The 26,717-nt window shown below is 50.2% G+C and overlaps 3 protein-coding genes across 12 annotated transcripts in view; 1 reads left to right on the top strand and 2 right to left on the bottom strand.

The window, feature by feature from the left end:
- The window catches only part of LOC144946203 (ubiquitin carboxyl-terminal hydrolase 19-like), a 29,232-nt gene extending 20,351 nt beyond the window's left edge, over positions 1-8,881 (bottom strand). For 3 of the 7 annotated variants that reach the window (XM_078875042.1, XM_078875049.1, XM_078875048.1), the window contains exons 1-6: positions 8,578-8,881; positions 5,465-5,757; positions 4,352-4,552; positions 3,185-3,327; positions 604-1,467; positions 78-216 (exon numbers count right to left, since the gene is read on the bottom strand). In XM_078875042.1, coding sequence (XP_078731168.1) covers positions 78-216; positions 604-1,467; positions 3,185-3,327; positions 4,352-4,552; positions 5,465-5,663 — 1,546 coding nt within the window. In that variant the 5' untranslated portion in view covers positions 5,664-5,757; positions 8,578-8,881. Of the gene's footprint in view, positions 1-77; positions 217-603; positions 1,468-3,184; positions 3,328-4,351; positions 4,553-5,464; positions 5,758-6,260; positions 6,331-8,577 lie in introns of those variants that run through there. The other 4 variants (XM_078875044.1, XM_078875045.1, XM_078875047.1 and 1 more) reach the window with 4 other exon arrangements.
- Positions 8,882-9,930: 1,049 nt separating this feature from the next.
- NDUFA12 (NADH:ubiquinone oxidoreductase subunit A12) lies at positions 9,931-14,476 on the bottom strand. Its single transcript, XM_078875041.1, has 4 exons — positions 14,318-14,476; positions 12,116-12,198; positions 11,467-11,554; positions 9,931-10,658 (listed from the first exon to the last, which is right to left on the bottom strand). The coding sequence occupies exons 1-4, from the start codon at positions 14,401-14,403 to the stop codon at positions 10,475-10,477; spliced, it is 441 nt and encodes a 146-aa protein (XP_078731167.1). The 5' UTR covers positions 14,404-14,476; the 3' UTR covers positions 9,931-10,474.
- Positions 14,477-16,520: 2,044 nt separating this feature from the next.
- Positions 16,521-26,243, top strand: ABHD6 (abhydrolase domain containing 6, acylglycerol lipase). Of its 4 annotated transcripts, XM_078875037.1 has the most exons (10): positions 16,576-16,622; positions 17,245-17,700; positions 18,445-18,623; positions 19,160-19,322; positions 20,496-20,609; positions 21,074-21,206; positions 21,595-21,755; positions 22,273-22,327; positions 22,785-22,885; positions 23,193-26,243. In XM_078875037.1, exons 2-10 carry the CDS (start codon positions 17,674-17,676, stop codon positions 23,412-23,414), a joined length of 1,155 nt encoding a protein of 384 aa, XP_078731163.1. In that variant the 5' UTR covers positions 16,576-16,622; positions 17,245-17,673; the 3' UTR covers positions 23,415-26,243. The 4 variants fall into 4 exon arrangements, with proteins under 4 accessions (XP_078731165.1, XP_078731166.1, XP_078731163.1 ...); XM_078875039.1 differs by lacking the exon at positions 17,245-17,700 and having other exon boundaries at positions 16,521-16,622; positions 18,445-18,564; XM_078875040.1 differs by lacking the exons at positions 22,785-22,885; positions 23,193-26,243 and adding an exon at positions 21,841-21,962 and having other exon boundaries at positions 16,568-16,622.
- Positions 26,244-26,717: the final 474 nt, after the last annotated feature.

Raw genomic sequence — 26,717 nt, 5'->3', positions numbered from 1 at the left:
TAAAGAAGGAGGTATAGATGCAAGTAAGGGCACACACACACACAAACTCACCTGCTAGCACACATAGTCTAACTCACCAGTGCACATCAAAGGTGGGCTGTTGAAGGTCTCACACCCCGCCTCCGATGATACCGACGACCCCAAATCCTCCCCGTCCACTCGACTTGTTCCTGCTTTCAGCTCTGCTGCATTGGGCTGCAGACTGTACTCTGCCACCTTCAATACAAGTCACAAATGCGGCTAAAATTGAATGGAATACTGTTGGCACACCTGGGGTGTACACCCAAGCCCCACACCTCACTGAATTCAAGTCATAATAAATAATAATAATTGACATTTGTAAGGCCCACTTTCATCCGTAGATCCCAATGTGCCGTGTGTGGAAATCAGGAAATAAACAGAACCAGGGTGAACCGGTCAGAACTAGAGGGTAAAGGCCAATTTAAAGATGAGTTTTCAAGACAAGAGATCTTAAGACTCGGATTGTCTTATTAACGAAGGCCAAGTGTTCGATCGTCTGGGAGCTGCCCAATCACCGCAGGACAAGAGGATGAGTGTAGTGAAAGCCACACACGGTATACGGGTTACACTTGCAAAGATCACCTCCTGTGGGGGTTCCACGCTTGTCAAATCCTTCCCCCGGGGCGGCGGCGGTGACGATGAGGACGCCACCGTGCGATGGCTCGGTCCACTCCCCTCGCTTGATGCTCTCAGCGGCTGCCCCCCTGAATCCAAAGCCGTGTTCACAGGTGGACTGTCCCCCACTGCCACCTCCATGTCCTGCCCCACACTCTCAACAGGGGTTTCCACCTGGCTCTCCATGAGTGTGGCTACAGGGGTTTCAACCTGGCTTTCCAAAGGGGTGTTTAGAGGGGACTCAACAGTGGTCTGAACAGGGGTCTCTACCTGGCGCTCCACGAGTGTGGCTACAGGAGTCTCAACCTGGCTCTCCATAGGGGTTTGTACAGGGGTTTCTACCTGGCTCTCAATTGGGGTTGGTAGAGGGGTTTCTACAGAGGTTTCAACCGGTGTGGTCTCAACAGGGGCCTCAACCTTGACTCCCGCCGGGGCCTGTGTATCAGGCTCCGTCAGGAAACTATCGGCGGACACCGGCGTGAGGTCCGGCCTGGCGGTCGACGCAGCGTCCTCCACCACAGTAGGCGGCGATACCGCCGCCTCCACAACCGCCCCCTGTACAGCCGCTTTCACCGCAGCTTTGCCACCGCTGCCACCACCGCCGCCTTTTTTCCCAACAGGCCTGGGAGGGGCGCTTGCCGGCGGCGCTGCCTCAGCCAGCGAAGGTATCAGTGCTGGCGCCACAGCCGCCACCGTCTCCTCGGCTTCCCTGGCGAGCGACCGGTGGGGCACGATGCCAGTGCCGTTGCCGGTGGTCGATTTTGCCGATTCCGTGAGACGCGGTGGGGAGACACCGGATGTTTCGGTCACCTCCTCCGCCGGTTTCTTCTTCTGCAAGAAGAACCCAAAATGTACAGGGTCTCCGCAACGTCCCATTCATCATCATCAGTCACCGTGTATCGACTGCTGGATGAAGGTTCACCCACGTTATCCCTAATTCCTCACGGTCCATTGCTGCTACAACCGCAAGTGAACTGATGTCCTCGCTCCATCTAAACTGCCCTCAAGCCCTCTCAGATCACCCGAGTTTGTGTTCGGCTTACCCATGCAGTCTTGTGAGGATGGCTCGAGGAAGTCTTCATCCAGCAGTGGATTGATCATGGCTGTTATGTTTGTCACAAGTGATGTGAAAGCTGCTACAAATAAATATGCCACAGAGCGGCGTGGTACTGTGAGGCAAACAACAGCTCAAAGTGAATGCTGCGACGGCTCTCGGTGTGAACAATTTCGAAGTAACCGTGTCATCGTGTGAACTTTTAGAAAAAGTTTATGTTTAATCAAATTATCATGTCAATCCACTGCTGGATACGATTCGATAACGGGGTTTTGTTTGACCACACCTCGCCACATTCGTCAGTGCAGATTTGGCGAAGGAGGGATGGATACCCCCGGACAGGTTCCAATATCGCTCACCGCTGATGTGAGCCATGGCCCAGAATCAAACTTAGGTGGGCGAGTTTCTAATGCAGTGCACAAACCACAGTACTACCACTCCCCCCCCATCTCTCTATCTGAACCAGCTCAAGCCTCCCCTAAATCACGCGACATCTATGTGGCCACCCCCACTCTGACCCCCCATCTCGCCGCCCCTTGTGACCACAGACGCTGCTCCTCCTCCATGCAGCAGCATCGAGGCCCCCATGTTGCCTCTCCCTCCCTCTCCTGACCCTGTGCTCCCGTTTCTCCGTTCCTTTCTCATCCTATTACTCTCATTTCCCATTCTCTTCTCTCTTCCCTCTCCCGTTCTTTTCTCTTTTCACACGCATCGCCACCCTTGATTGTACCCCCTTCTCGTGGTGCACCGCCACGCGATAACAACAGTCGCTAGTTTAACACAATCACATCACAATTACACTACTCTTGCTATGTTACTTTTTTACTTCTCATTTATAATCAATGGCGTGTTGCTTATAAGAGGAGATTGGGGAGAACGGGACAATGGAAACAGTGCACTAAGAACCCTACACTAAGAACCCGACATTCACATGGGACTCTCTCACAGGAACTGCCTCTCTAAGCTGAGCCACACAGTCGCTGGGCACCAACCATTAGCGCAAGTGTGCTGGTTAGTGTGCAGGTGAATGTGCAGGTGTGCTGGCGAGTGTGCTGGTGAGTGTGCTGGTGAATGTGCAGGTGTGTTGGTGAGTGTGCAGGTGTGCTGGTGAGCGTGCAAGTGTGCTGGTGAGTGTGCTGGTGAGCGTGCAGGTGTGTTGGTGAGTGTGCAGGTGTGTTGGTGAGTGTGCAGGTGTGTTGGTGAGTGTGCAGGTGTGTTGGTGAGTGTGCAGGTGTGCTGGTGAGTGTGCAGGCGACCTGGTGAATGTGCAGGTGTGCTGGTGAGTGTGCAGGTGAGCTGGTGAATGTGCAGGTGTGCTGGTGAGTGTGTAGGTGTGCTGGTGAGTGTGCAGGTGAGCTGGTGAATGTGCAGGTGTGCTGGTGAGTGTGCTTGTGAACGTGCAGGTGTGCTGGTGAGTGTGCAGGTGTGCTGGTGTGCAGGTGTGCTGGTGAGTGTGCTGGTGAGTGTGCAGGTGTGTTGGTGAGCGAGACTTACCGTGGTGGTGAGTGTGGGCCACGTGTAGAGCGGGATGCGCTTGGGCATGGTGAGTTGCAGAACCCCGCCACGCTCCTTCACCTCCGCGCGGCAGCACGACGCCTCCACCTCCCCGTACAGCTCACAGCGCCACTCGCCTCCATCTGTGCGTGCACGGAAACATCACCACATGGACACTGATGTTGCACATCATCGATTACAATAGGTATTCACAGCAACACACTCGCAACACACGACGATGACACAAACACGCACACACTGATAATACACACAAAATGACAATGCAAAAACAAGACTGACAACAATTACTAAGCTGCACCCGCAGTCTGGAACTCTCCCACTGCACACAAGCAGCATCCAAGCACCATCCACACTCAAGCAACAGATAAAGGCTCACCTGTTCATGCTCGACTATGCAGGCTCACCTGCTTAGGCTCACATGCTCAGGCTCACATGCTCAGGCTCGGCTGGCGTACAAGGGACTTTGAGCACTGGCTCCGTGCCTCCGAGCTATCGAACGAACAGTGCGTCCAAATTGTGAAATGAGTGCAAATAAATTGTATTATTAATATTCTTGAGATAGGTATGGGCAGGCCCCCCACACACACACGATGACACACACAACTACATTAATCTGATTAATTGCACAACGGCAACACAAACACAAAGACACACACCAATGACAACAGCCGCAATTCGTCATTAAGCGGCAGTGATGTCACCATAGTGTGTGTGTTAGGATAAATGCACGGTGAGGTCCCGTGAAGTGCAGAAAGCTTGCTGGCAGGTCATGAGACAGACCTAAGTGTTATGGGTTAACTGAAATGACTGGCAGATGCAAATCCTCTGCTTGTCACTATGCAAACTTGCTGTAGTTTAGCAACCTTGTGAGCATCGCTTCCACCCTCCGTTATTATTGAAGAGGGACTACTTCCAACTGCCCAGTAGCATCCGTCACAAGCCTGCTCCACAGAAGCCGATTTGACAATGCTGGTACCGGTCATTGGCAAGTACAATCACCTCTACATTTTTCTGTATATCTTCTGTGGGCCATGCTGCGCCAGTATCACCCCCCTCACTATTCGGTCAAACAGACGGTACTTGGGCATGCCGACTCACACAGACGCGTATATGGTAGGCCACAAACATAGACACAGAAACACAAACCTGGCAGCGCCACCATACACGCGTGGTCCGTGAAGGTTGCCCCCTTGTGCAGGTCGCTCAGGTCCCCCCCTCCTGGGCCCCCGCCACCCGCACTGCCCCCGCGTGGTCTCAGCCGCACCGTCACCTGGGTTCCGCTCTGCGTCCACTCCATGCCCATGTCACTGTCGCACGCCGCGGCGCCACCGGTCCGAGCTGCCGCAGCTGTGTCCATGCCAAACACGGCAGCACCGACAGGTCAGGGGTCAATGCATATACAGTACTCGGCCAGGTGGCAGCGTGAAAGTCTCTAGTCATCATCATCAGGGTAAATACGAGTCCAAGCAACCACAGTAGGGATATCCGTTATTTAAATAAATTATGACTACCAATTACATGTTTGATTACTCACCTAATCGGATAACATGAAAATAGTTAGCTCGCAATTATATGCGTCATGTAAGAACTTGTTATTTTGTATTCATGTACATTTCCACACATGTTTTTGCATGAGGCTGGTGATCAGAACAAATGTGACAGAATTAAGTAGCAGGGATATCACAGAACTAGACAGAGAGCAGAGACTGCCTGGACACAACAGACAAGACAGGCAAAACAGAAAATACAAAAGGAGATGGGGAGAAATAGACCGATAGTGCAGGCAATACAAACTAGACATTTCAGACACCGATAGCAAAAATGTGATAAATATATAATATATACATTTATGTTCTCAACCTTTTCCAGCACACCCATAAAAACTGTCACCACCTACAGGCGACAATGAGAACAAGCGTTGAGAGAAGACAAACCATGGAGTGGAAAAGAAGAGGAGCAAAAACAGAGGAAGAAACAGCTGCAGCGAAACGACATCAGAGTTGAGTGGCCATGACAGGACAGAAGCAACTAAGTAAAGGAATGTAATGAAATGGGCAAGGTATCTGCATAGCAAGGGAATTTACAACAGACTCTTATAGAGATACCCATAGATTCATACAGAGTTCACACAGGAACCCACTGGCTTACACACAGGCCAGACTCAAAAAAGAAAGCAAAGAATAGAAGAGAATGGGTGAGGCCTTTGCCCTGCAATGCAAAATCACAGGCCGACAACAAGAAATTAAGCTTCACCATTACCAGCGCCTCTGCCGACGTCACCGCCCACTTCTTTCTGCTTGGCTCGCATCGCTCCACCACCAGTGCCCTGCCCCTGGGCGCCTTTGTGCCGGTTCCTACCACCACTGCCACCACCGCCATCACCGCCGCGCCGCCCGCCCTGCTGCCTGCGTGTCCGCGCCGCTGTAGCGGTGGCGGTGCCAGTGCCGGCGTTCGCCATGCGGCCCTTCTTCCCGGCTCCTGCGCCTCTCTCGCTCGGGCCCGCGCGCTTCCTCGCCTCCCTCTCTATCTTGCGAGTCTCGTGGCCGTGGCTGCTGCAGAGAGAGACAAAAACCGCCAGGGAGAGGAGGGGTGAGAAGGTAAAAAAAAACGTGGAACACCTAATGCGTTAGAACGGCTCTTATCTGTGTCGAGACGGGATGAGGGATGCAAATGCCAGATGTTCCAATCAATTCCATGTACGATGCTTGCCCATCTAAGCACTAATGCAGGCTCAAATCTGCTTAGCTTATGAGATCTGATGAGACCCGGTCGGATTCCGGGCGATTTGGCCATCAATTGGCTGTCATAATCAGCCTTGATCAGTCCATTGCTGAATTCAAACCTCCCAAAGAATTTGCCAGATATCACTGTCTCGAAATGCAGCAATCCATCCAGCAGCATATGAGCCAGTTTCATCGCTCCATTAAGGAGGTAGACGTCCATTCCGGGCATGTTCTCTCCTTTGGTTGCCACTACATCGTCAGTCTCTACCAATGGCCATCGTCCATCCAAAGAACGTGTTCTGCACAGAATCAATATGGTGTCTCCAACCTACGTGCTCTCTAATCCACGTAGTCTTCTCTCTGCCTCACAGCTGTGATATTTTCCTTGTACCGGTCATTGTATGATCTGAAATAAATATAAAATCATTATTACCAGCCATGATCAAACAACTGATGGATGATGGCCTCCTCAAGCTGTCCTCAACACATAACAAACATGGGTAAAGCAAATATAGTTAAATAACCTGGAAGGCACGAGGACATTGGAGATAGAGTGATGAGATCGACTCACGTGCATGATATGGACTGTCGTAGCACTGCACCTTGATGGATGGTGGCAGAGTGGAAAGGTTTCCATCCAGCAGTGGATAGACAATGACTGATGATGATGTATTGCAACACTGCACATGGGCAGCAAGCTTATGATCAAAACACCTGGAATGCACCCAATATCATGGCAGCTCAAATGCGAAGCAAGCTTAAGCCTGGATAGAGTTTAAATTGGATAAGTCAAGGTCTTTTTTTAATGAAATTAGCATTCAGGTGGTGCCCATCCCCTGCTTACAATCCTAAGCCAGTGGTGGAAATTCCACATTCCTACGGGAAGGGAAAATATATCCAAAAGACAACTATTGTTCACTTACCCCCATGTTTGGCAGATGGGTGGTCATAAATAGTGTAAAATTGGTTATATAGGTTGCTCAGAGCTACACAAGGCAGTACAGCAAATATATTCATGCACGCGACTTCTATCCTGTCAAGGAAATCCCACAGTTTATCCCATCATATTGAATAATGATATTCTCAGCTATAGTAAAACCATGAATCTGCTTGGCAAAATACCCTTATCTGACCCGACTCAGATTTCTCTAACTCGGGAATGTAAGGCAGTGATTGGGGCCATGAAGCCACTGCTTAGGGGATTTGTGCGACGTGCTCACACTGACAAACATTCCCACAATTCAATGTGCCAGCAACATTTTATGTTACCTTTAATGAAATTGAGTTAATTTAGTAGTTTAACACGTAGGCTTTCGCAAACCTATATCATCCATGAGGTTTGTTGGGATAGATCTAACCCCAAAAAACCTCTATTATGGATAATTTAGTGGTGATGCTTCTTGATTATCTAAGGGTTTTGTTTATTAGCCAATAGCTACTATTAGGTAACTAGTCACGAGGTGCAGTCTCCAATTCTAACTATCCATGATCTCTCTAGCTTCTCTTATGTATGTGCAATGAAGGTGCATTGTCAGAAACGTCGTCCATTATGTATGTTCCCTTTTAAGGTCACGGTGTTATTTACAAATATGTTCAGAGGTCTTAGGTTGTCATGCAATGGCCGAGTTACTAATATGGCTAAGCAAACATCCAAGAATATTTTTTGAGTGCCAAAACGTCCAACTCAACTATCACTACTTTACAAATTACAAATTCGCCTCAAGTTAGAATGTTGTTGTTGTTGCCCCAGACCATGAACCCAGGAACCCCCCAACACCCAGTCTGCTCTTGAACCCAGGAAACCCCAAACGCGCAGTGTCTGTCGCTGAACCCATGTCCGCACCCCTGAAACGCAGGTACACTAAACTCTGAGCCTTAGGACCCCAAACACTGGAACTCCGAGGCCAAAATCTTCAGATCTCAAACCCTTGACTAACCCCGAGACACCACCGATTACACTTTACAACTCTGCCCGCCCCCTCCACCCACACAAACATCGGAGATCGACGATTTTGAACCTGCAGCAGTACACTCGCCGTAAACCCCCAGTTAAGACCCCAACTCTCAATTAAGACCCCAACTCTCAACCCCGGCGTTACAGCTTCTCAGACTAGACAGTGCAGGTCTTCGAACACAGGCATCCTGTGAATCCCAAACCCCAGATAATCTAAAATTAGGGACCCCAAAGCTCAAAAAACCTCAAGCATACGACTCATGTACAGCACACAAAACACAGCCCCAAACCATGAAATCTCGCATTCCCTGGCACCCGGAGCCCCGGTCACCTAATACCTCACGCCGGTCTCCCACACGCGGTTGTCCTTGAATCCCAAACCCCGGTCCCCTTGCATCCCAAACACCACGTTTTTGTTAAACCCCAAACCTCGATTCCCGAAGACATGACACTTGGCCTAAATCCCCACGTTCCCTTGGACCCCAACTCCCAGGTCCTCAAATCCCGATCCCCTTGGCCTCAGACACAGGTCCTCGTAGACCCCAAACCCAAATCACCCTCGACCCCAAACCCCTGATCCCCTTGAACCCCAAACCCCGGTTGCCTTGGGCCCCCCACACCCGGGTCTCCGTTCCCCCTTTTGTTGTTGTGTAGGCCGCGAGGGGCCTAGCTTTAGGGCCCCCGTCCCCCCTCACCTTGCCTGGTTGAGCTGCGGGCGAAGCGGCGCCCTGAGCCGGGCGAGACGCCCAGCCGAGGCCGGGGGGCAGGGAGGGCAGAGGAAGCAAGGACGCCGCCGGGCTGGGCCGTGTGTGGAAGCTGCGGTGGCGCTGTCGTCTCGTCAAGGTCGCGCGAGAAGAACAGGAGAGTTTGAAGTTTGATATAAAATTCTCAACAACGAGGTTTTGTCGCCGCGACGGAGAGGGGAGGGGGTACAATTGTTATTGTTAACGCAAGACGCCTTCCGTTAAATGCCCAATCAGGGCCCTGACACTCTGCGCCTTCCGTCTTCCGGAAGACGACTTCTGGAATCTTCGGGAACTTCCGGAAGATCTCCGCGCGTTGGGGGGGGGGCGACGTTGACCGCCCACCCCCGGGCGCGCGCCTGAACGGGGTCCGCGTTTTATTGGTAGACGTCTTCCGGAATTAGGTAGAACGTCTGACACACGTCTTGCGGTGTCGGTGGCCGCCTTCCGTCACGGGAAGATGCACGCGCGAAGGGAGCGGTGACGTAACGCCGAGTTGAAAGTCCCTCCCCTCCCTGTGACGTCAATGCAATTGGAGCCAATCGCGTTGGGGCAAGGGAGTCGTGTATATTTTTTTTGGTCAGGTCGCATAAATTAAAAAAAAAGTATCGTAGATCCTCCACCACCCGTAAGCCTCGGTGTATTTTTTTTAAATCTAATAGCGATATATATTTTAATTAACATTACAAACCAGATCCTGAGGTGATTGAACCGGATACTTTTATTTTCGGATTTTGAATGCGATTTTGACGCGTGGCTTTAATATGGAAGGTGAATGTGCTAATACAAGCCCCCCCCAGGTGTTTGCACTTTGCCCACTCATACAATACATGTGTTGTAGGCTTGGGCCGTGAGGTGCACAGATGACAGTAGACCTATGCTTGAATCTAGCTGCCCAGTAAATATGGAACGTTGGGCCAACATTGGTACAACGGCTCCAACCACATTCCAACATTGGCCCAATGTTGCTATGGGCTAACCTCTTGCATTCATGGTGGGTTTTCTCCAGGTACTTTATTTCCTCCCACACAATTACATAGATCAACATGATCCAGAGTTACATACAGACCAACAGACATTCATCTTGTGAACCAAAAGTGACATTGTTGCATGGAGTCAGTTGCCCGAATTCTCTCTCCGCGAGCTTATTTTCCGTGCCTCTTCACACATCACATCCACCACACTCACATCTCGTTCCACTGCATCCTTCCCTCTCACCCTTGCTCTCCTACCCTTCCTGCCCCACACCAGCATCCATGGCGAGTCACATGTGCAAAGTGAGACCATGTGGAGAGCATCGCGAAGGCAGGGCGAAGATTTATTATTTTACAAACGCAGATAACGCACTCTATTCAGACGCCTGCACAGTTCCGCTATAACTTCACCAAAGTTTTGACTTCATCGCTTGTGATGGCTGGGGAGTTCTTCAAAACATGTGTTTGTAAGGGACTCAGGTATCATAGATTCACAGATGATAACAGCAACTTGGGATGCAACGATTCACTCATCTGCGATTCAATAAGCCGTGACATTTTTCTAGTTGTGCTTTAATTCAAAATAATTTTGTTTTGCGATGCCCTGTTTCAATTATCGGGCAGGTTGCCTCGATTACGCCCTAGCATTCTCAAATAATTTGCATAGAAAATATATCCAGTCGGCTCGTGTTAAATCATTTATTTTAATCGATGAATTGTCACACCCCTAGAGGTAAAACGGCACCAGAGTTGCAGAGCTCGTCGCAGAGACCCGAAGCCTACACATGTATGTACACCAACTCATACTTGCATGCGTACACACGTACTTATGTGCGCGCACACACACACACGTGTGTGCATGCGTGTGTGTGAGCTCAGCGGGAGGTGGCTCCACTGGGCGGCACCCAGGACTCGATCTTGGGGCGCACGGTCGTGTAGGGCACGTACTGCCTGTTGAAGCCGCTCATGTTCATCTTGTGCTCCTTCCATATGAACGGCCGCTGCTCTGGCGGGTGTGTGGTCGGAGGTTCGTCCGCGATGCTGTGCAGCCAACGGTGCCTGTGGCGGAACAGAGGGCAGAAGGGAGAGGGCGGTGGAGCAGTGGAGGAGTAAAATGGGGACGTGACGTCAGGTGTGCTGTTCAGTGCTATGACGTCACGTCTCCTAGGGTACTTAAGGGAGACCCCGTGATGCAAGCGGGGTCACTGTGGGAACGGGTAGAGTAAGAAGGGTGAAGAGGGAACCAGGGGTAGAGAGGGATCGAATAGGAAGCCGGTGGTAGCCGATAGAGGTGCTTCTCTCTCCGGTCGGTGGAGTCGGCAGAGTCCCCGATCCGACACAAGAGAGAGAGACCGGAGCTAGCCGGCAGGGACCCGGACTCAGAGTAGGACCCCTAGCCCCTGGGAGTTGTGTACCCTTGTGTGTTATTGAAACAGCTTTAATAAATCCTCGGCGAAAGCCCATAACATACCTCCGTCTCCGAGAGTGTCCGTGGGGACTTCTCTACATATATATAAATAAACAGGCCTCCCTTCCGAGTCTCAACATAAAATCAAGATCAGGCAGCACAGACAGTAACCAGCTAGGTGGGAGGTGGTTCAGTATTACAGCACGCAGCTCCCAATCGCATGTTTGAAATCCTGGTTGGGGGTTGACTAAGTCCATCAGTCCTACAGGGTCCATAAAGTACCACTTCAGGGGGAAGTCAACAGCATTTACCCGAGACAGACTCTCCCCTACAATTGGAACGTGCAATTTGCACCACTGGATCAAGGTTGTAAAAGGAGATGGGCAATGCCTCAAAGCTCTTTTGAGTAGGCAATCACTTTGACTTTTGACAGTGAACACGAGAGAGGGAAAGACACACCACTCAGGAGGCACCATGCTACCGTCCTTGTCCCAGAACGTGTCCTTGTCATTCATCTTCCACGTGTAGTCCACCCAGCGGTGCCGGCCTGAGTATAGTGAAGATGACAGACGAAGGTAGAACCCATTATTCCGCCACCCCCCAAACCCCATTGTATTAAGCGGTTAGCCAAATTATGTACTCAGTGAAATTTTTTTTTCGAATTATATACCCAATTGTTATGTTTGGTCTCTAATAATGTAACTAGATTATCTTGGTCTGCATGTTCATTGAGACTCGTTAATTTAATCAAAGACTCAAGTCACGAAACAGTCGTAGCCTTATCAAAATATCAAATTTTCATTCACTCAAGGCTATCGTCAATTAACGAAATTGTTTTTGTATTAATGGACAAACTGAAAGGAATGAGAGAAAAACGAATACCCATAGGCTAACATGGGGAAAACAAAATGCACATAGCTTATAATGGGAAAAATGAATGCCCATAGAATAACATCTATATAATGGAATGCCCATCTTACCTATAAATGAAGAAAACATTTGTTTTGATATTGACCGCAAAATTAACACTTTGACGTGATTGTCTCATTGCGGGCACTGGGTTGCAAGGCAAGTGGGTGGTGATAGGGGTCTCTGCGGGGACTCTTACCAAAGAAGTTGCGCTTCTCCTCGTAGTATTTGTTGCCATACTTGTCCGTGCCGACCAGGGTTCCAATACGGAACTCGTCCATCCTGGGAGCGACACAGGGAGTTCAGTCACTCGCTCAATGCCTGTGTTACTGCAGTCTACCAGTCTCAATGCTTTGTCTCATCAATACTATTCAATCACTGCAATGCAGGTCATAACAACACTCACTCACTCCTTCGCCAACTCATTAACTCAAACACTCACCCGCTCACCACAATGCAGGTCACATTTCTCTCTGCTTCTTTTCTCGCATTGCTTCACTCTGGAATTCCCTCCCATAGTCTTATCCCCAAGCTCGTATAATATGCTTGTTCAATGCAACACTACTTTAATAGTGCCGTTCGTTGTTGCCCGCTTGACGTTTTGGGCCTGGGCTCAGTCAGCATAGTGCAAAAATATATGGCAGTGGATGCGGTATAGGACTCGATGCGGGATGACAACTGAGACACTCGCATAGATCTGACACCAACAAAACATTACAGAGCACAAAGCGATGCAACGCAGTCCATCCATCGTCATTAATGGGGTTAAGGGAGGCAGGGGCGAGTCCATGGAGGATCTTGAAGCCTATGAGTGCGACCTTGTATAGCAATTATTGCACTGGTAAATGCCAGCCAGTGGAGCGAGTGGAGGGGCATTTATTTGGGAAACGCGGTCGCGTTTACGGTTTCGGGTGATAAATCTGGCAGTGGCGTTTTGGATCAACTGAACCCGCACCCACCATTGTGGTGAAGTATGGCCATGCAACCTCTTTGACTGACAGTGTGGGGAAGCGCTTCAACCAGCAGTGTGTGACCTTTTTTGCCAGTATCAAATATTTTGCAAGTATGGATTCATTGACATGCTAATTTCTCTGCTCCAGCAGCTGCCCCAGCAGACCCACCTCTCTCTCTATTTAAGGCCTCGACACAGAGGCATTGGGTCTCTGTGTGTCTATGTTGTGTGTCTCTGTGTTGTCTTTCTCTGCTGGTGTGTCTGTCTGTGTGTCTCCGTGTCTGTGTTTTGTCTCTCTCTCAAATTTAGTTCTACCTGATGACGGTTGCTTGTGTTGCAATCGAAACGTCGTATTTTATTATTTTATTTATTTTCTTTCTACGTGACTTTACCGAAAGAACCAAAGAGTATCAAAGTATACAAAAATAAAAATAGATGTTACCCTTGCTGGCAACAAAACATGTGTTAAGATGTTCAAACACCAAATAGAAACCTTCTGCAAGGAATCATGTCTCCAATAACCACACGTACATGCAAACAAAAACATTATATATGCAGCCTTCTTTAGGTCCTATTCCCACCAGTGTGAGACCGGAGAACAACGCCAAAAAGCGAACAGTACAAAGATTGCAGACACGATTCCTTGCTAAAGCTTTCTATGTGGTGTTTGGACATCTTAACACCCGTTTTATTGCCAGAAAGGGTAAACCTATCCTTATTTTTTCATTCTTTAATACTGGCAAAAAGGTCAAATTTTGTAGCTGCTCAACCCCAAGCTATAATTGCTCTGACAAATGCATTGTCAATCTAGATTTGAAATTTTTGTGACTGCAGGGATCCATCCTCTTTGGTGTTTTCGGTAAAGTCACGTAGGTATAAAATAAATTAAATCACGACGTTTCGAGCAAGAACCTTTTTTCCTGTGGTTTTCTTGCTGTGGTTTTCCCACATATTGATGATAGCATGTGTTGCAATCGAAACGTCGTAATTTTGTTTATTTTATTCCTACGTGACTTTACCGAAAGAACCAAAGAGTATGAACACATTTGGTGGAACTGCGTTGGAAGCGGCGCACAATTAACAACAATTCAGCTCAGCACAATCGTCAATAACAGGGGCCTTGGAATGAAACGCGAACAGAGCCAACGTTACAGGCAACAGCTCTTCTTTACATCACACTGAAAACGGACCATTGCTCGAAACGTTGACGAATGTTTAGTTCCTGCTTCGTCACAACAGAGCTGCCTTCAAGGCATATTGGTGCATTATAAAATAGCACTCGAACCTGATCATCTGCCCTCAGGGCGTTTATAATATCCACGTGTAGCGTAACGCTCTGACCCCTGTCGCAATGACAGCGAGGGACGCGGACCCCAGGCCGCGTCTCGCCGCGAGTCCTCGATTATCTCAGGTCCCCTGAGTCCCTGGCCCCCTCGCGGTCCCTCTCACCTCATTATCTGCCACAGCGAACCGCGCAGACCGCCATAGAAGCGGTACGTGTCCCACACCCGCTTCACCATGCGCATGTACTCCATCGTGACGTCACTCGCGCTCCGCTGTGTCGTGACGTCACTCGCGCTACGTTGTGTCGTGACGTCAATTGCGCTCAGCGGTGTCGTGACGTCACGGTAACGCGTTCCGGGCGACGCCACCGTACGACGTGATTACGTCATGGGTCCACCTCCAAGTGCTACGTGTGACATCTCCCTCTCTGTAAGTACATACCACAATTTCGCCACGCGATGACGTCAATCGATGTTAAGCAATTACGTCAAATTAGATTTACGCGGCGTCACCGTAATCGCGTTGGGTGTGCGTGATGATGTCACCGCACTGAAACGTGATCGCGTCGGGTGTTGCGCGATGACGTCACCGCACTTAAACGTGATCGCGTCGGGCGATGCGCGATGACGTCACCGCGGAGCAACGTCCTTTAAGCGATGACGCATTGTCGTGACGCTGTCAGACCTCTTCTTGGTTCTTTCGGTAAAGTCACGTAGAAGGGAAGTAATAAAATAATAAAAATAAAACATAATAAAACAATTCTCACGACGTTTCGGCCACAACGCAAGCAGCCATCCTCAGGCATCCTCAGGCTGTCAGACCTGTTCTTCACCTGAGGACGGCTGCTTGCGTTGTGGCCGAAACGTCGTGAGAATTGTATTTTATTATGTTTATTTTTTTTATTTTATTATTTCCCTTCTACGTGACTTTACCGAAAGAACCAAGAAGAGGATGTATTATGTATTACGAGCATTATTATTGCCTTTCTCTAAACCTCTAAACCTTTGGGGCCGTCGATAAATTACGTCACAAAGCTCTTCTCTCCCCACCCAAAAAGTAAAACATGCTTCAAATCGCTTTATACTATTGTCATTGAAGTGCGTATTTTATGTGCCGCTGCACTCTGATGTTGTAGGAGAAAACATTTATTTAAAAGTCTACTTAATTAATTAGAACGTGTTGTCTATATTTATTTAAAGTTGCGCATTTTGATGTGACGTCACATTTCTCAAACCCCCCCCCCCTCGTCACATCGTCACAAATGTCTGACCCCCCCCCCAGGTGCGTGACGTCATTTATGGACGGCCCCTTTATAAACATACTCTTTGATTCATTCGGTAAAGTCACTTAAATAGAAAAATAACAAGTAGATCACGACGTTTCGATCGCAACACAAGCAATCGTCTTCAGGTGAAACAATACAGCAGGCGGACTGCTGATGCAGGAAAACATGTAGCGAGAGAGCTACTGCAGCCAAAGGTGATATAGGTTTGAGGTGGGGACAACCCAAGGGTAGGTGGGCGGGGATAGAGATGGACTTTGTTGATAATTGTAAGATCGCAGAGCTAGGCATACCTCTGCTAAGGGGGCATCCATAAATGACGTCACGCACCTAGGGGAGGAGGGTCAGACATTTGTGACGCGCGTCATAGCTCCACCCCTCGTCGCCCTCCCCTTCACCCCACCCCCTCCACCGCCTCGCGCCGCATCCAATGAGGTGCAATGTCATCGGTCAATGTCATCGGTCACTCGAAATATATGAGAAAATGACGTCACGTGGTTACTGCACGCGTCGAGCGAAAACGCGTCACGTCATTCGAGTCGTTGCGAGGGCACAAACGCGTGACGTCGCGGCGCGTGCAGTAACCACGTGACGTTATTTTCTCATATTGCGAGTGACCGATGACATTGCACCGCATTGGTTGCGTCGCGCGCGAGGCGGTGGAGGGGGTGGGGTGAAGGGGAGGGCGACGGGGGGGAGGCCGACGAGTGGGGAGGGCGATGGGGGGGCGGTGCTAATAACAAGGGCGACACGCCCCCCCCTTTGAGGTGGAGGGGGTGGGTTCGAAGGGGAGGGCTACGGGGGGTGGGGCGACGCGGGGGGGGGCCGACGAGGGGGGGCGGTGCTAATAACACGGGCGACACGCCCCCCTTTGAGTTATTCCTCAGCAGCGATTGGCTGGAGAGCGTCTCGCGACAGGACCCGGCGTTGGCGGGGGGGGGAAGCGCGCGGGGTCCTCGCTGCTGATTGGGCTGCGCAGTGGTGGCGGGGGGGGGGAAGCGCGCGGGGTGGGGTCCTCGCTGCTGATTGGGCTGCGCGGCGGCGGCGGGGGGGGAAGCGCGCGGGGCCTTCGCCCGCGACCTTTGCGCGGCCGCGTCGAGGCGACCCGAGGGGGTGGGGGGGGGTCACGCGCACGCGCGCGCGCCACACACGCAAGGAAGAGGGAGAGACACCGCAAACTCGCTTCAGGTAAAACATTAAAATAAATTTCTCCGCACAAGTTCTTTCGATTTATTCCCGCCCCGCCATAAAAAAATGTTTGTTACCGCAACCTCCTATGCACGAATTTGATGGCCTCGAATGGTTTTGTTTGTTACGTTGTTTAAAACTGCCCGACGCGCACCGTTGTAAAACCGCGAATGTTAAGTGAAATGTACAAAGACTACGAACGTTGTTAGTTTGTCTGTCTCTGTCGTAAGCCTCGGCCGTTTTTTGTCGAGTCCGTTGAGCTTGAAACTCGGTGCCAACTGCTCTCGATCTCTCGTTGTTTGTCTATCGCACGCGATAGGAGCGAGCCGATTGTGATGCGCGCTGCTGCTGCGCCCGCCGCTTATATAACCCGGCTCGCTCATTCATTCATTCATTATCGACAGCAGAGGGGGCCCGAAGCATCGTGGGAGAGATCACACAGCCCCTCGGCTGTCTCCCACCTGCAGTGCGAACGACTCGCCAGGCAAAGGCCGTGGTCTATCCACTGCTGGGTGAAGGAAATTGCACCGTCAGTCGTCGTCAGCTTTGGTTTATCCTCTATTAGATGAAGGACTACCCTCCCATAATTGTCAGTCACGGTCCATCACGTTTTTGGATTAAGGTCTGCCCATCATCATCATCAGCCATGGGCTGTCGACTGCTGGATGAAGGTCTGCCCATCATCATCATCAGCCATGGGCTGTTCACTGCTGGATGAAGGTCTGCCCATCATCATCATCAGCCGTGGGATGTCCACTGCTGTTTGAAGGTCTGCCCATCATCATCATCAGCCATGGGCTGTCCGCTGCTGGTTGAAGTTCTGCCCATCATCATCATCAGCCATGGGATGTCCACTGCTGGATGAAGGACTGCCCATCATCATCAGCCATGGACTGTCCACTGCTGGTTGAAGGACTGCCCATCATCATCATCAGCCGTGGGCTGTTCACTGCTGGATGAAGGACTGCCCATCATCATCATCAGCCATGGACTGTCCACTGCTGGTTGAAGGACTGCCCATCATCATCAGCCATGGGATGTCCACTGCTGGATGAATGTCTGCCCATCATTGTCGGTGGCAAGTGGCTGGATGGCTCGGAGCGCTGAGACCTGAGTTTGGAACCCAGGCCGGCACAATTGTGATTAGACTGAGCTCACAATGTAAACGATGGACTTCGACCCGGTCAATAATGACTGCATGAAAAAAACTCCCAAACATTACATCTGGTTCGTCACTTAATGAGGCCGAATTCCAGCTCTTTGAGAATAAAAAAATATCTCGGTTTGACAGGCATGCGATGAACACCTGTGTGGCAGGGCAGGTGCGAAAGTACTGTGTAGTGCCTCCTGCTGTGGAGAGATCACAGCTGATGAGTAAATGAGCTTCCCTGTGTGGAGATGATGTATGAGAAGCACGCGATGTTTGCGCTGCAGAAAACACTGACGTGTTGAGGAATTCCCCCAGTGAATATTGCTCTCCGATTATTTAAATCATCGACGACTCTACCAATTACCAGTTCGATTTCTCGACCCCAACCCTAATTGGATAATGCAAAAAGAATTGGGGGGGGGGGGGGCGGAATCTAACCTCTGTCCCCTCGTGTGCCGCTGGATGGGAGGTGATAAGCGGAGCTTGAAGATGTCATCAGGATCATGTGTGTGGCCTGTAGGGAGTTGCCTGCCTTTGGGAGGCAGAGTGTCGGAGCGGCCGATAATATTTAGAGGGTCCCACGTAATCAACCACGAGTATTCATTACCGTTTTTAGCTGATTAATCGACTCCGGTGACCAATGTTGACTCGTAACGTTTCTGTTTGTCTCAGTATGTCCACAAACACGATCGCGCTGGTGCTGGTGGTAGGCGGCACAATATCGGTGCCGGTGATCACCCTGGCGCTCGCCTGGTTCCTGTGCCCCACCGTCTACATCCATGCCTTCAACTGGTGCGCGCCGAACCCTCCTGGCGGCACGAGCGCCACGGGGACACCCCCACACATTCACGGTTACTGTCACCCTCTTTCTCTCAGGGGAGACCCCTCCAAACAAACACAAACTGCTCCAGTCTTACACCCAACTCAACGTCAGTCTCACATATACACGCATCTGCATTGAACATCACTCAACCCCAACTTAGCCCTGGCACCTAGCCTGGCACAAGTGCTGTGGTCACATCAATGGCACTTATTGGCGAAATGTGGCTGTATTTATTTTGTGTGGGGAGTGGTAGTATAGTAGTTAGCGTGCTGCGCTATGAACCCAGCGATCTCAGTTTGATTCCCACTCACAGTCAACATCGGTGATAAATATCTGAACCGGTCCTGTGCCTCCCTCGGGTCTACTTGGCCTCAAATGTGTACATGGTGCAGTGTATAAACATCAGAATTGGAGAAATAAAGGCGGACGGGTGTGGTAGTCGTGGCCACACCACCCCTTTGTGTCCCGTGCCAGCCTTTATAGGTGCTCACTAACTGTGCTTGCCCCAACATTTTGTTAAAGGCTACATGGGGGACCTTTGTTTTTGTGTTTGTTTGCACCAAGGTTCTGGAGGCAGAGGCTGGGCCTGCGTGTGAAGCACGTCACTGTCGCTGGCTACACCTTCTGCTACATGGAGCGCGGCGGTGCCAAAAGCAACGCGGGCCCGGCCATCCTGCTGCTGCATGGCTTCTCTGCGCACAAGGACATGTGGCTGCCGATGCTGCGGGTGCGCACGTTTGTTCTCAAGTAATGGCTAATACACCTGCTGTATTAATCATCGCTGGCTGCGGGATTTCAACCGCGAACCTCTGCACAAGCGGTGAACGCGCTGCCGCTGGGCCGTGTCATGTTCACCACTCCGTGCCGCATGAAGAGACACGTCTCGCCGCGGCAATCCGGAATCCTCCTGTATCAACTCTAGTGGGGAACCGGTAGTGTAGCAGTTAGTGCGTTGCGCTACAAATCCGGTGACCCGAGTTCAATTCCTGCTTACGGTCAACACCAGTGACGATTATCTAAATCGGTCCTGGGACTCCCCTAAGTTTACTCAGCCTCAAATGAGTACCTGGTGCAGTGTGTAAACATAGCCACTAGGGAGAAAAAGGTGGCCAGGTGTTGTCCTGGCCACGCACCACCTCGTGTATCGTGCCGGTCTTCATAGGCCCACACCTCCGATTAGCACGGTTGGCTATGTACAGTGCGAAATAAGTTTAAGATACACACACCCATCAACGAGACCACATCTCCCCAATACTCGGATCCCTCCGCTGGTTCCAACTCCAATCATAACCACAAGATCGCAATCTCCGTCATCAAGGTCCTCCATGGAGTTGCCCTGGGCCTACGTCCCCCCTTTAAATGTTTACTTGAAGGGGGGATTCTGAGGCGTTGACATCGCGTCGGGGTGGTGACACAGCCCAGGGGTCGAGCATTCACCGCTTGTTGCAGAGGTTCACGGTTTGAATGCAGCGGCTGACCTGGTTATTGCTGTGGGTGTCATAACCCTAATAATACCACGACGCACCGGCTACTTCTCAGTGGACGTTAAAGGTTACCTGGCATCATTCGCGAGAGCAGGCCAATGTGTTCCGGCATCAGGGTTCAAATTTGCCAAATTCAAAATGATACTACAAATGCGTCAATTGGGATTCTACATCACAATGGTAGACCATTACTAACAGACTTATGCCCCAGGTTACTCTTGCAAATGAGACCATCCTGGTGCGAAAGTTCTCACCTGGTTAAACAATATAACCTTGAACGCTCTGTCTTTGCTGCTGCCGCTGTAGCCTGGACCTTCTTACCCCCAACCATTCGTGCTGTCAGCTGCCTGCCCTGGTTCAAGTCCGAGTTCAAGACATCCTTCCTTCTCTTCTCCCTGTGTTTCCCCTCTTGTCAGTTCCTGGACCTAGAGTGCCGCGTGGTGAGCGTGGACATGCCGGGGCATGAGGGGACCAGCCGTATCGCCGGGGAAGACTACAGTATCCAGGGGCAGGTGGCACGCATCCACCAGGTAACCTTGGATACAGTTGCAAGTGACGGAGGGCAAAGGAGATGCCACATCGAGCCAAGAAGCACGTCCATTTGTTGTGTGGTGTGTGTAAAATGCTTGTGGTGTGTGTAAAATGCTTGTGGTGTGTGTACTGTGTTTAAGGTGTGTGTGCACGCTTGTGGGGGGGAGCAGTTGTGTCATGTTTACCGTGCTAAGAACCTGATTCCCGCTCACGGCCAACACGTGTTATGATTATCTGAACCAGTCCTGGGCCTCCCTTAGGTTGACTTAGCCTCAAATAAAAATGTGTAAACATTGCCACTAGGGAGAGAAAGGTGGCCGGACGTGATGCTGGCCACCCATCCCCTCCTGTGCCATACTGACCTTCATAGGTGGTCACTAACTGTACTTGCTCCAACTGTCTGTTAAAGCTCTGGAGGATCTGTATATTTGTTTGTCTTTGTGCTTGTTTGGCTCTACCATAGTTTGTTGGTGCCGTGGGACTCGACTCAAGCCCGTATCACCTGGTGGGCACCTCCATGGGGGGCTGCATCGCAGGGGTCTATGCTGCCCATCACCCGAAGGAGCTGTGCGCCATCACCCTCATCTGCCCCGCAGGTGATTGTGTCACACACCAACACACAACGCAGAGATCCCCTTGCAACTTTTAACGGCTTGCTGGAGCAAGTGTTGTTAGTGAGCACCCATAAAGGCCGACACGGCAAATGAGTGGGTGGCTGGGCATCAAGCCCGGGTTGGCAGTTGTGTAGCGTAGTGCGCTGCCCATCGCGCTTACGCTGCTCCGAATCATAACAACACACTTCATAGAAATTATAATAGTTTCGTTAGTTTGTTTGTAAAACCCGAAACGTAACCTCTTTACGCTTATCCCGTGGTACCCTTACCTCGCCGCTCCCCCCCCTACTCCACCCACCTGCTCATCCTACTTCGTCATCCTCCCCCCCCCACACCCCCCTGCCACCCTCCTCTTGTGGTCGCTGTGCAGGCCTACAGTACCCGTGCGATACACCCTTCATCCGCGAGCTGCGCGCCCTGGAGGGCACGGACATGCGCAACGCCCGCATCAGCCTCATCCCGGAGACGCCCAGCGAGATGCGCGGCATGCTCGACCTGTGCGCCTACACGCCCATCCACCTGCACAAGCAGGTTGGTGCGACTGCTCACACGCACTCACAGCCACGTTGTCGAGCCACTGCTGGGTGAACGCCTCCCCGTACCGTCGCCGTTCCAGCTCCTGCACGTGAGCCAAATTCGTCACTCCCTCTCCACGGCGGACGAGGTCTCGCGGGTGTCCTGTCGTTTGGATGCCGCTCCGTCGTTGTTCGAGACTGCCGGCTATCTTCATTCCTTACCGTGTGTGACGCGTCCTCCCTGAGCCCACTTTTCCGAATGCGCAGAATGATGACGTCTCAAGCTTGCGCGTGTTTCCTAATCCACGTGTTCCTCCTTCAGTCCCTCAGTGTAATGTCAAGTGTTCACCTCTCTATGCTTCATTATGCACTTTTAGTTTTTGTTCGATATTCTGTGTCAATGTCAATGTTTCTGATCTATATTTCAGAGCAGGTAACATATACACAAGTATTATGTTATTACCATAATGTGTTGTTATTTATAATCTTGTGTACGTGTGACGTATTAAATTTTTTGACATTTGCTTCTGTAGATCCTGAAAGCCCTGGTGAATTTGCGGTGCCAGAACAACGACTTTTACAGAGAGCGTGAGAGACGCGACACTGCACTGCTCATGTTACAAGCACCGCACAGCATTTTCATTTAGCCATTCTCACCAGTATGAACCCTGCAAAACGATGACGGCCACAACACTACCACAGCTCCCCCATACGTAACCACGCCACCTACCAACACAGCTCACCACACCGCTGGTGACTGCCTCATCAGGCTCATCGCGGGTAGGCGAGAAATTGGGTGAATGGGCGAGGGTTTGGGTGGGTGGATGTAGGTGGAGGTTTGGGCGGCAGGGCAGTTTGGTGAGTGGGTGGGTGGTTGTATCTGCAGTTCACCAACTCTTAGACAAAGCAATGAAATGGCTAAATCACTTGGAAGAGGTGAACCTCTAATCGTTGCTCTCTTAGGCCGTACAAAAAAAAAGGAAGTTTGAGTGGTCCGGTTGAACTGACGTGGTTTGGCACTGGCTGTGCGTGTTTCTCTGTGTAGTGTTTGTGGCGATCACCAGTGAGTCATCTCGTCATGCCCTGCAGGAGGCCCTGCCACTCATCACAACCCCCACGCAGGTCATATGGGGCCAGGAGGACAAGGTACGCATGTGCGCGTATGAGCCGAAAGATATTGCTCACTTAGACGTGTGTGTACGCATGCGTGTCTCTCTGTGCGCGATTGTCAGCCATGCAGTGATTCACCATCCACACGTGCCAGCAGTTTGATGGTGCAGAGGATGCTGGGTCATGATTAGATTCAAGTGTTCAGGTTCGTTTTGTATAACCCAGTGAGAATTCAAGAGACAAGGCTAGAGTCTCTTCAGAGTGATATGGGTCATCAAACTGAGAAAAGCAAAAACATAAAAACCTAGCACAAAAATGAAGTATAAACAAAGCGCACCTGCAGGTGGTGGACGTGTCTGGCGCCACCGTGATGGAGGCCGTGCTGCCGTCGTGCCGCGTGGACCTACTCGAACGCTGCGGCCACTCGGTGGTGATGGAGCGGCCCCGCAAGGCCTCGAGCCTCCTCGCCGCGTTCCGCCACAGCCTTGACTTCGACGGCCCGAACGGCGGCGGTGGCGGCGGCGGCGGTGCATACTTGGAGCCCCGTGCCGGCAAGCGCGACTGAGCGCCCACTCGCACCGCCACCTTTCACACCTGACCAACCCATGGCATTTGAGGCCACGAAGTTTACGAGGCGGCGTGTATCGATCCATCAGTAGTCGATTCTAACAGAGGGTGGCCCGGTGGCTCAGAGATACTCAGCCGCCACCGGTGAAATCCTGAGTTCGAATTGAGGATTTTGCTGCCCAACCACTGTGAATAAACCAGGTTCTCAAGCGTAAAGAGCTAATGGTCTCAGCACAACACTTACTCAGATACCAGGAATTGCACGCACACACGCATGCAAAAAAAAGAATGGGAAAATAGTTGGTTCCCCACTTGATTTGAATAAATGTCACCTTGTGAGAATTACAAGTATCAGTTTAACTGTCATGTGGGAAACATTACTTTCTGTGGCAGTGGCAGGGTAAGTGCTGCAGAGGTAACTCTTTGTCATCCTCTTCTGCGGGCCGTTCTCTGGATTCTTCGTCACACGCCCTGACATTGATACCTTTTGGGATTAATCGGGGATAGGAGATTTTTTAAATTAAATCTTACAAAGTTGACGCGTGCATTAAAGCGTTTATCTGACTCAATTGTTTAATGTATACGCGTCGCGTGTAATTGGTTCACGTGACCGCTGTAACCACTAGAGGTGCTGCTCGCACCACAGAAACAACCGGCAGTCCTTGAATCGAATCGCGGTATTTAATCGTCGCGATTGTGTGTAATCTGGATTGGCTGGAATCGTTAAACGTCCGTTGTTTACCATAAATCTGTGGCTCAAACTTACCCACGTGGGCCTAGTCAGCTGACCCATTACACGTCAGCGACATCGGGGGATGAATTTTTTTTATATTGGAGGGTCACTTTCAAGGCAGTTGGGAACATAGTCAGTTTAGAGGCAGTTGGCGGTGCCAGGATTGCACTTTGAGAAGTGGGATTGTGTCCTGGGTCGCATAATTTTCTTAAACACTGGAAGCAATAAGCACTAATGTAGGTTATTGCACTTACTCATTGCAATATATTGGTTGAGTGGACGAAATGTAATGTACTGCGATAAAGCATACGCAGCTTAGGAGAAACCTAGCGAAACGACGCATAGGGTAATATATCGATTTTCAAGATTGCGATATTATTTAAATTTGTGAATCGCGTGTGTGAGGATAGATGTTGTTTAATTCTGTTGTATGTGTTCCTCATTCTGTCTCCGTATAATTCCAAGCATGCACCTCCCCATGCTTCTTTTTGCACCTTTCAACTGGATTCCAGGAACAAACGCAAGTTAGAGACATCGTAATGACCGTTAAGAAACAAAATAGTCGGTGGGCTGGGGTCAGAACACGTTTCTAGAAAGGACGATGGCCAAGCCTGATGACAGTGGCAGCTTAGGGACGGAGCACGTACGAGAATACGTCTACCGCAGAGCAGGAGCGGTGAAAGCTCGTGCGTGGGTCGACTCCGTGGATTGTTGCATCGCATGTCTTTGAGAGATGTACGATGATGTGTGTAATCGGTTACCATGAAACCTGCAGCTACTAGAGGCGCTACAATTCGCCGAAATATTAAAGAGATTCCTCGAAACGCATTTCGTCCAGGGACGTGCGGTCAGGGGAGGCAGGGGAGGCAGAGCCTCACCTGTCATACTCCAATTAAAATAGCTGTTATGAAAAGTAAAAAAAAAAGAATAATCAAATAAAATAAATATTAAGATTTTTCCACTGATCTGTGTTATAAATATCATTTCTCTATGATTCCAATCATTTTTATAGTCAAAATCGCCAAATTTGCGGAGCTCTGCTGCAAATACAGGGAGACGAGAGGTGAGGCAGCGACGAGCTCAGCCTCCCCTCTGATTGCGCAACCCCTCAGTAACTGGATGGAGCGCGGGCAATAAGCGCGTGCCTGTTACTATCTCAGTATGTCACCAATGTAATGTTTGTAGACCCCTTAATTTCATGTCCTTGCCATCCATACTCCAGGTAACTTATTTCACGTACGTGTATAAAGATATTTAGGCTCGCTGGTCTCGTCATGAAACTGCAATGAAAAAGCACCAGGGGAGGCAGCTATCACATCTGCCTCCCCTGTGAGACCACGCCCCCCTCAGTGTGTGAATCTGGATCTGACACGAGCCGTTGCCTCACCAGACATTGACCTCACCGCACGTCACTGATTTCGTCCAGTGATTGGAGCGCGTTGGCTGAGAAAATACTTGCTGACGCCAACACAGTGGCATGTGGCGTACAGTGTTGAGTCAGCATTTCTATTTTCGTTCCAAGTCTGGTCAACGGCAATCTACGGATGATTTCAGAGTCATTCAGTCGGGGCTACGAAAGCAGTCTAAACAGTTGCTCCCAAAGTATGAGGGCCGCTCAATTATTTCCTCCCAGTATCAGCTCAGCCAATCGGTGAACACGGTCAATGTTTTTAAATTCTATACGTTTCTAGCCAATTTCCATTTTCACCTCCTTCAGTGCACTGAATAATAATGAAAATGTAAAAAGCGCCCGTAAGCAATCGTTCTCTGGGCGCTGCAGTCTCTAACTGTATTGGTGTCTTTGTAACACGAACTGCACTGAGCTAGATTTTTAAAAAAAATCTTAATAACGTTACAAAATTAGCTTTTGTGTTTTCACTCAAACTCGTTAATTTCGTATCGTCTCAGTCGTAGGCTCAACAAAAAAAAGACCCCCTTGAATATCTCTGTCACTAATTTTGTTGAAAGAGATTAACACTGGCGGTGTTACTTGGCAACCACCCACGGCGACTCACGCTTTGTTGTGTAATTTATACTGCAAATACTGTTGACGTGTATCAAGGTTACTGCAATAATAAAGTCACATAATCTCAAGCTTGGTCTCTTTGAGTTGATGCAAAAGTTTCACCACTTAATATTGGATATTCAAATTGTTTTTACCGAGCAACATTCTCGTAATTGATTTACGAGTGAGATTGCCTCGCCGCGCGTAAGCAAAGTGCCAATGTGTGTCGTGCACCCTCCTCCACCCGACACAGCCAAACAAACGCGCCCATTTACGCGTGAACACAGCAGTGCCCCCGTCACTAAACATGCACTGGAATTGATTACCACTTACTGACTTTTTGCAACCGGTTAGCCAGTTATTAGTTTGCCGGTTATCAACCTTAAATGAACAGTTTGAAAAAAAATGAACACATTCGTCAATAACTCTGACATTAAACGAATACAATATATATAACAGGCGACGTTTCGGGCAATGGCCCTTCATCGCGCCGAGTTAATAAGACATACCTGTCAACCCCTTATCAGTGCCTACCTTATTACAGACCAATTCAGACCTTATTG

The sequence above is a fragment of the Lampetra fluviatilis genome, chromosome 40, assembly GCF_964198595.1.
Source record: "Lampetra fluviatilis chromosome 40, kcLamFluv1.1, whole genome shotgun sequence".
In the NCBI taxonomy this organism is placed as follows: Eukaryota; Metazoa; Chordata; class Hyperoartia; order Petromyzontiformes; family Petromyzontidae; genus Lampetra; species Lampetra fluviatilis.
This window is presented reverse-complemented; position numbering and strand designations above follow the sequence as displayed.

Bases quoted from the DNA above. Each gene is read 5' to 3' on its own strand.
- NDUFA12 (XM_078875041.1), bottom strand. From the start codon at position 14,403: ATGGAGTACATGCGCATGGTGAAGCGGGTGTGGGACACGTACCGCTTC. The intron at 11,555-12,115 runs GTAAGAGTCCCC...CACTATACTCAG, and splicing joins GGAGAAGCGCAACTTCTTTG to GCCGGCACCGCTGGGTGGAC. The intron at 10,659-11,466 runs GTGTGTCTTTCC...GTTCCGCCACAG, and splicing joins AGCATGGTGCCTCCTGAGTG to GCACCGTTGGCTGCACAGCA.
- ABHD6 (XM_078875037.1), top strand. From the start codon at position 17,674: ATGAATGTCTGCCCATCATTGTCGGTG. The intron at 18,624-19,159 runs GTTACTGTCACC...GTTTGCACCAAG, and splicing joins GACACCCCCACACATTCACG to GTTCTGGAGGCAGAGGCTGG. The intron at 21,756-22,272 runs GTTGGTGCGACT...TTGCTTCTGTAG, and splicing joins CCATCCACCTGCACAAGCAG to ATCCTGAAAGCCCTGGTGAA.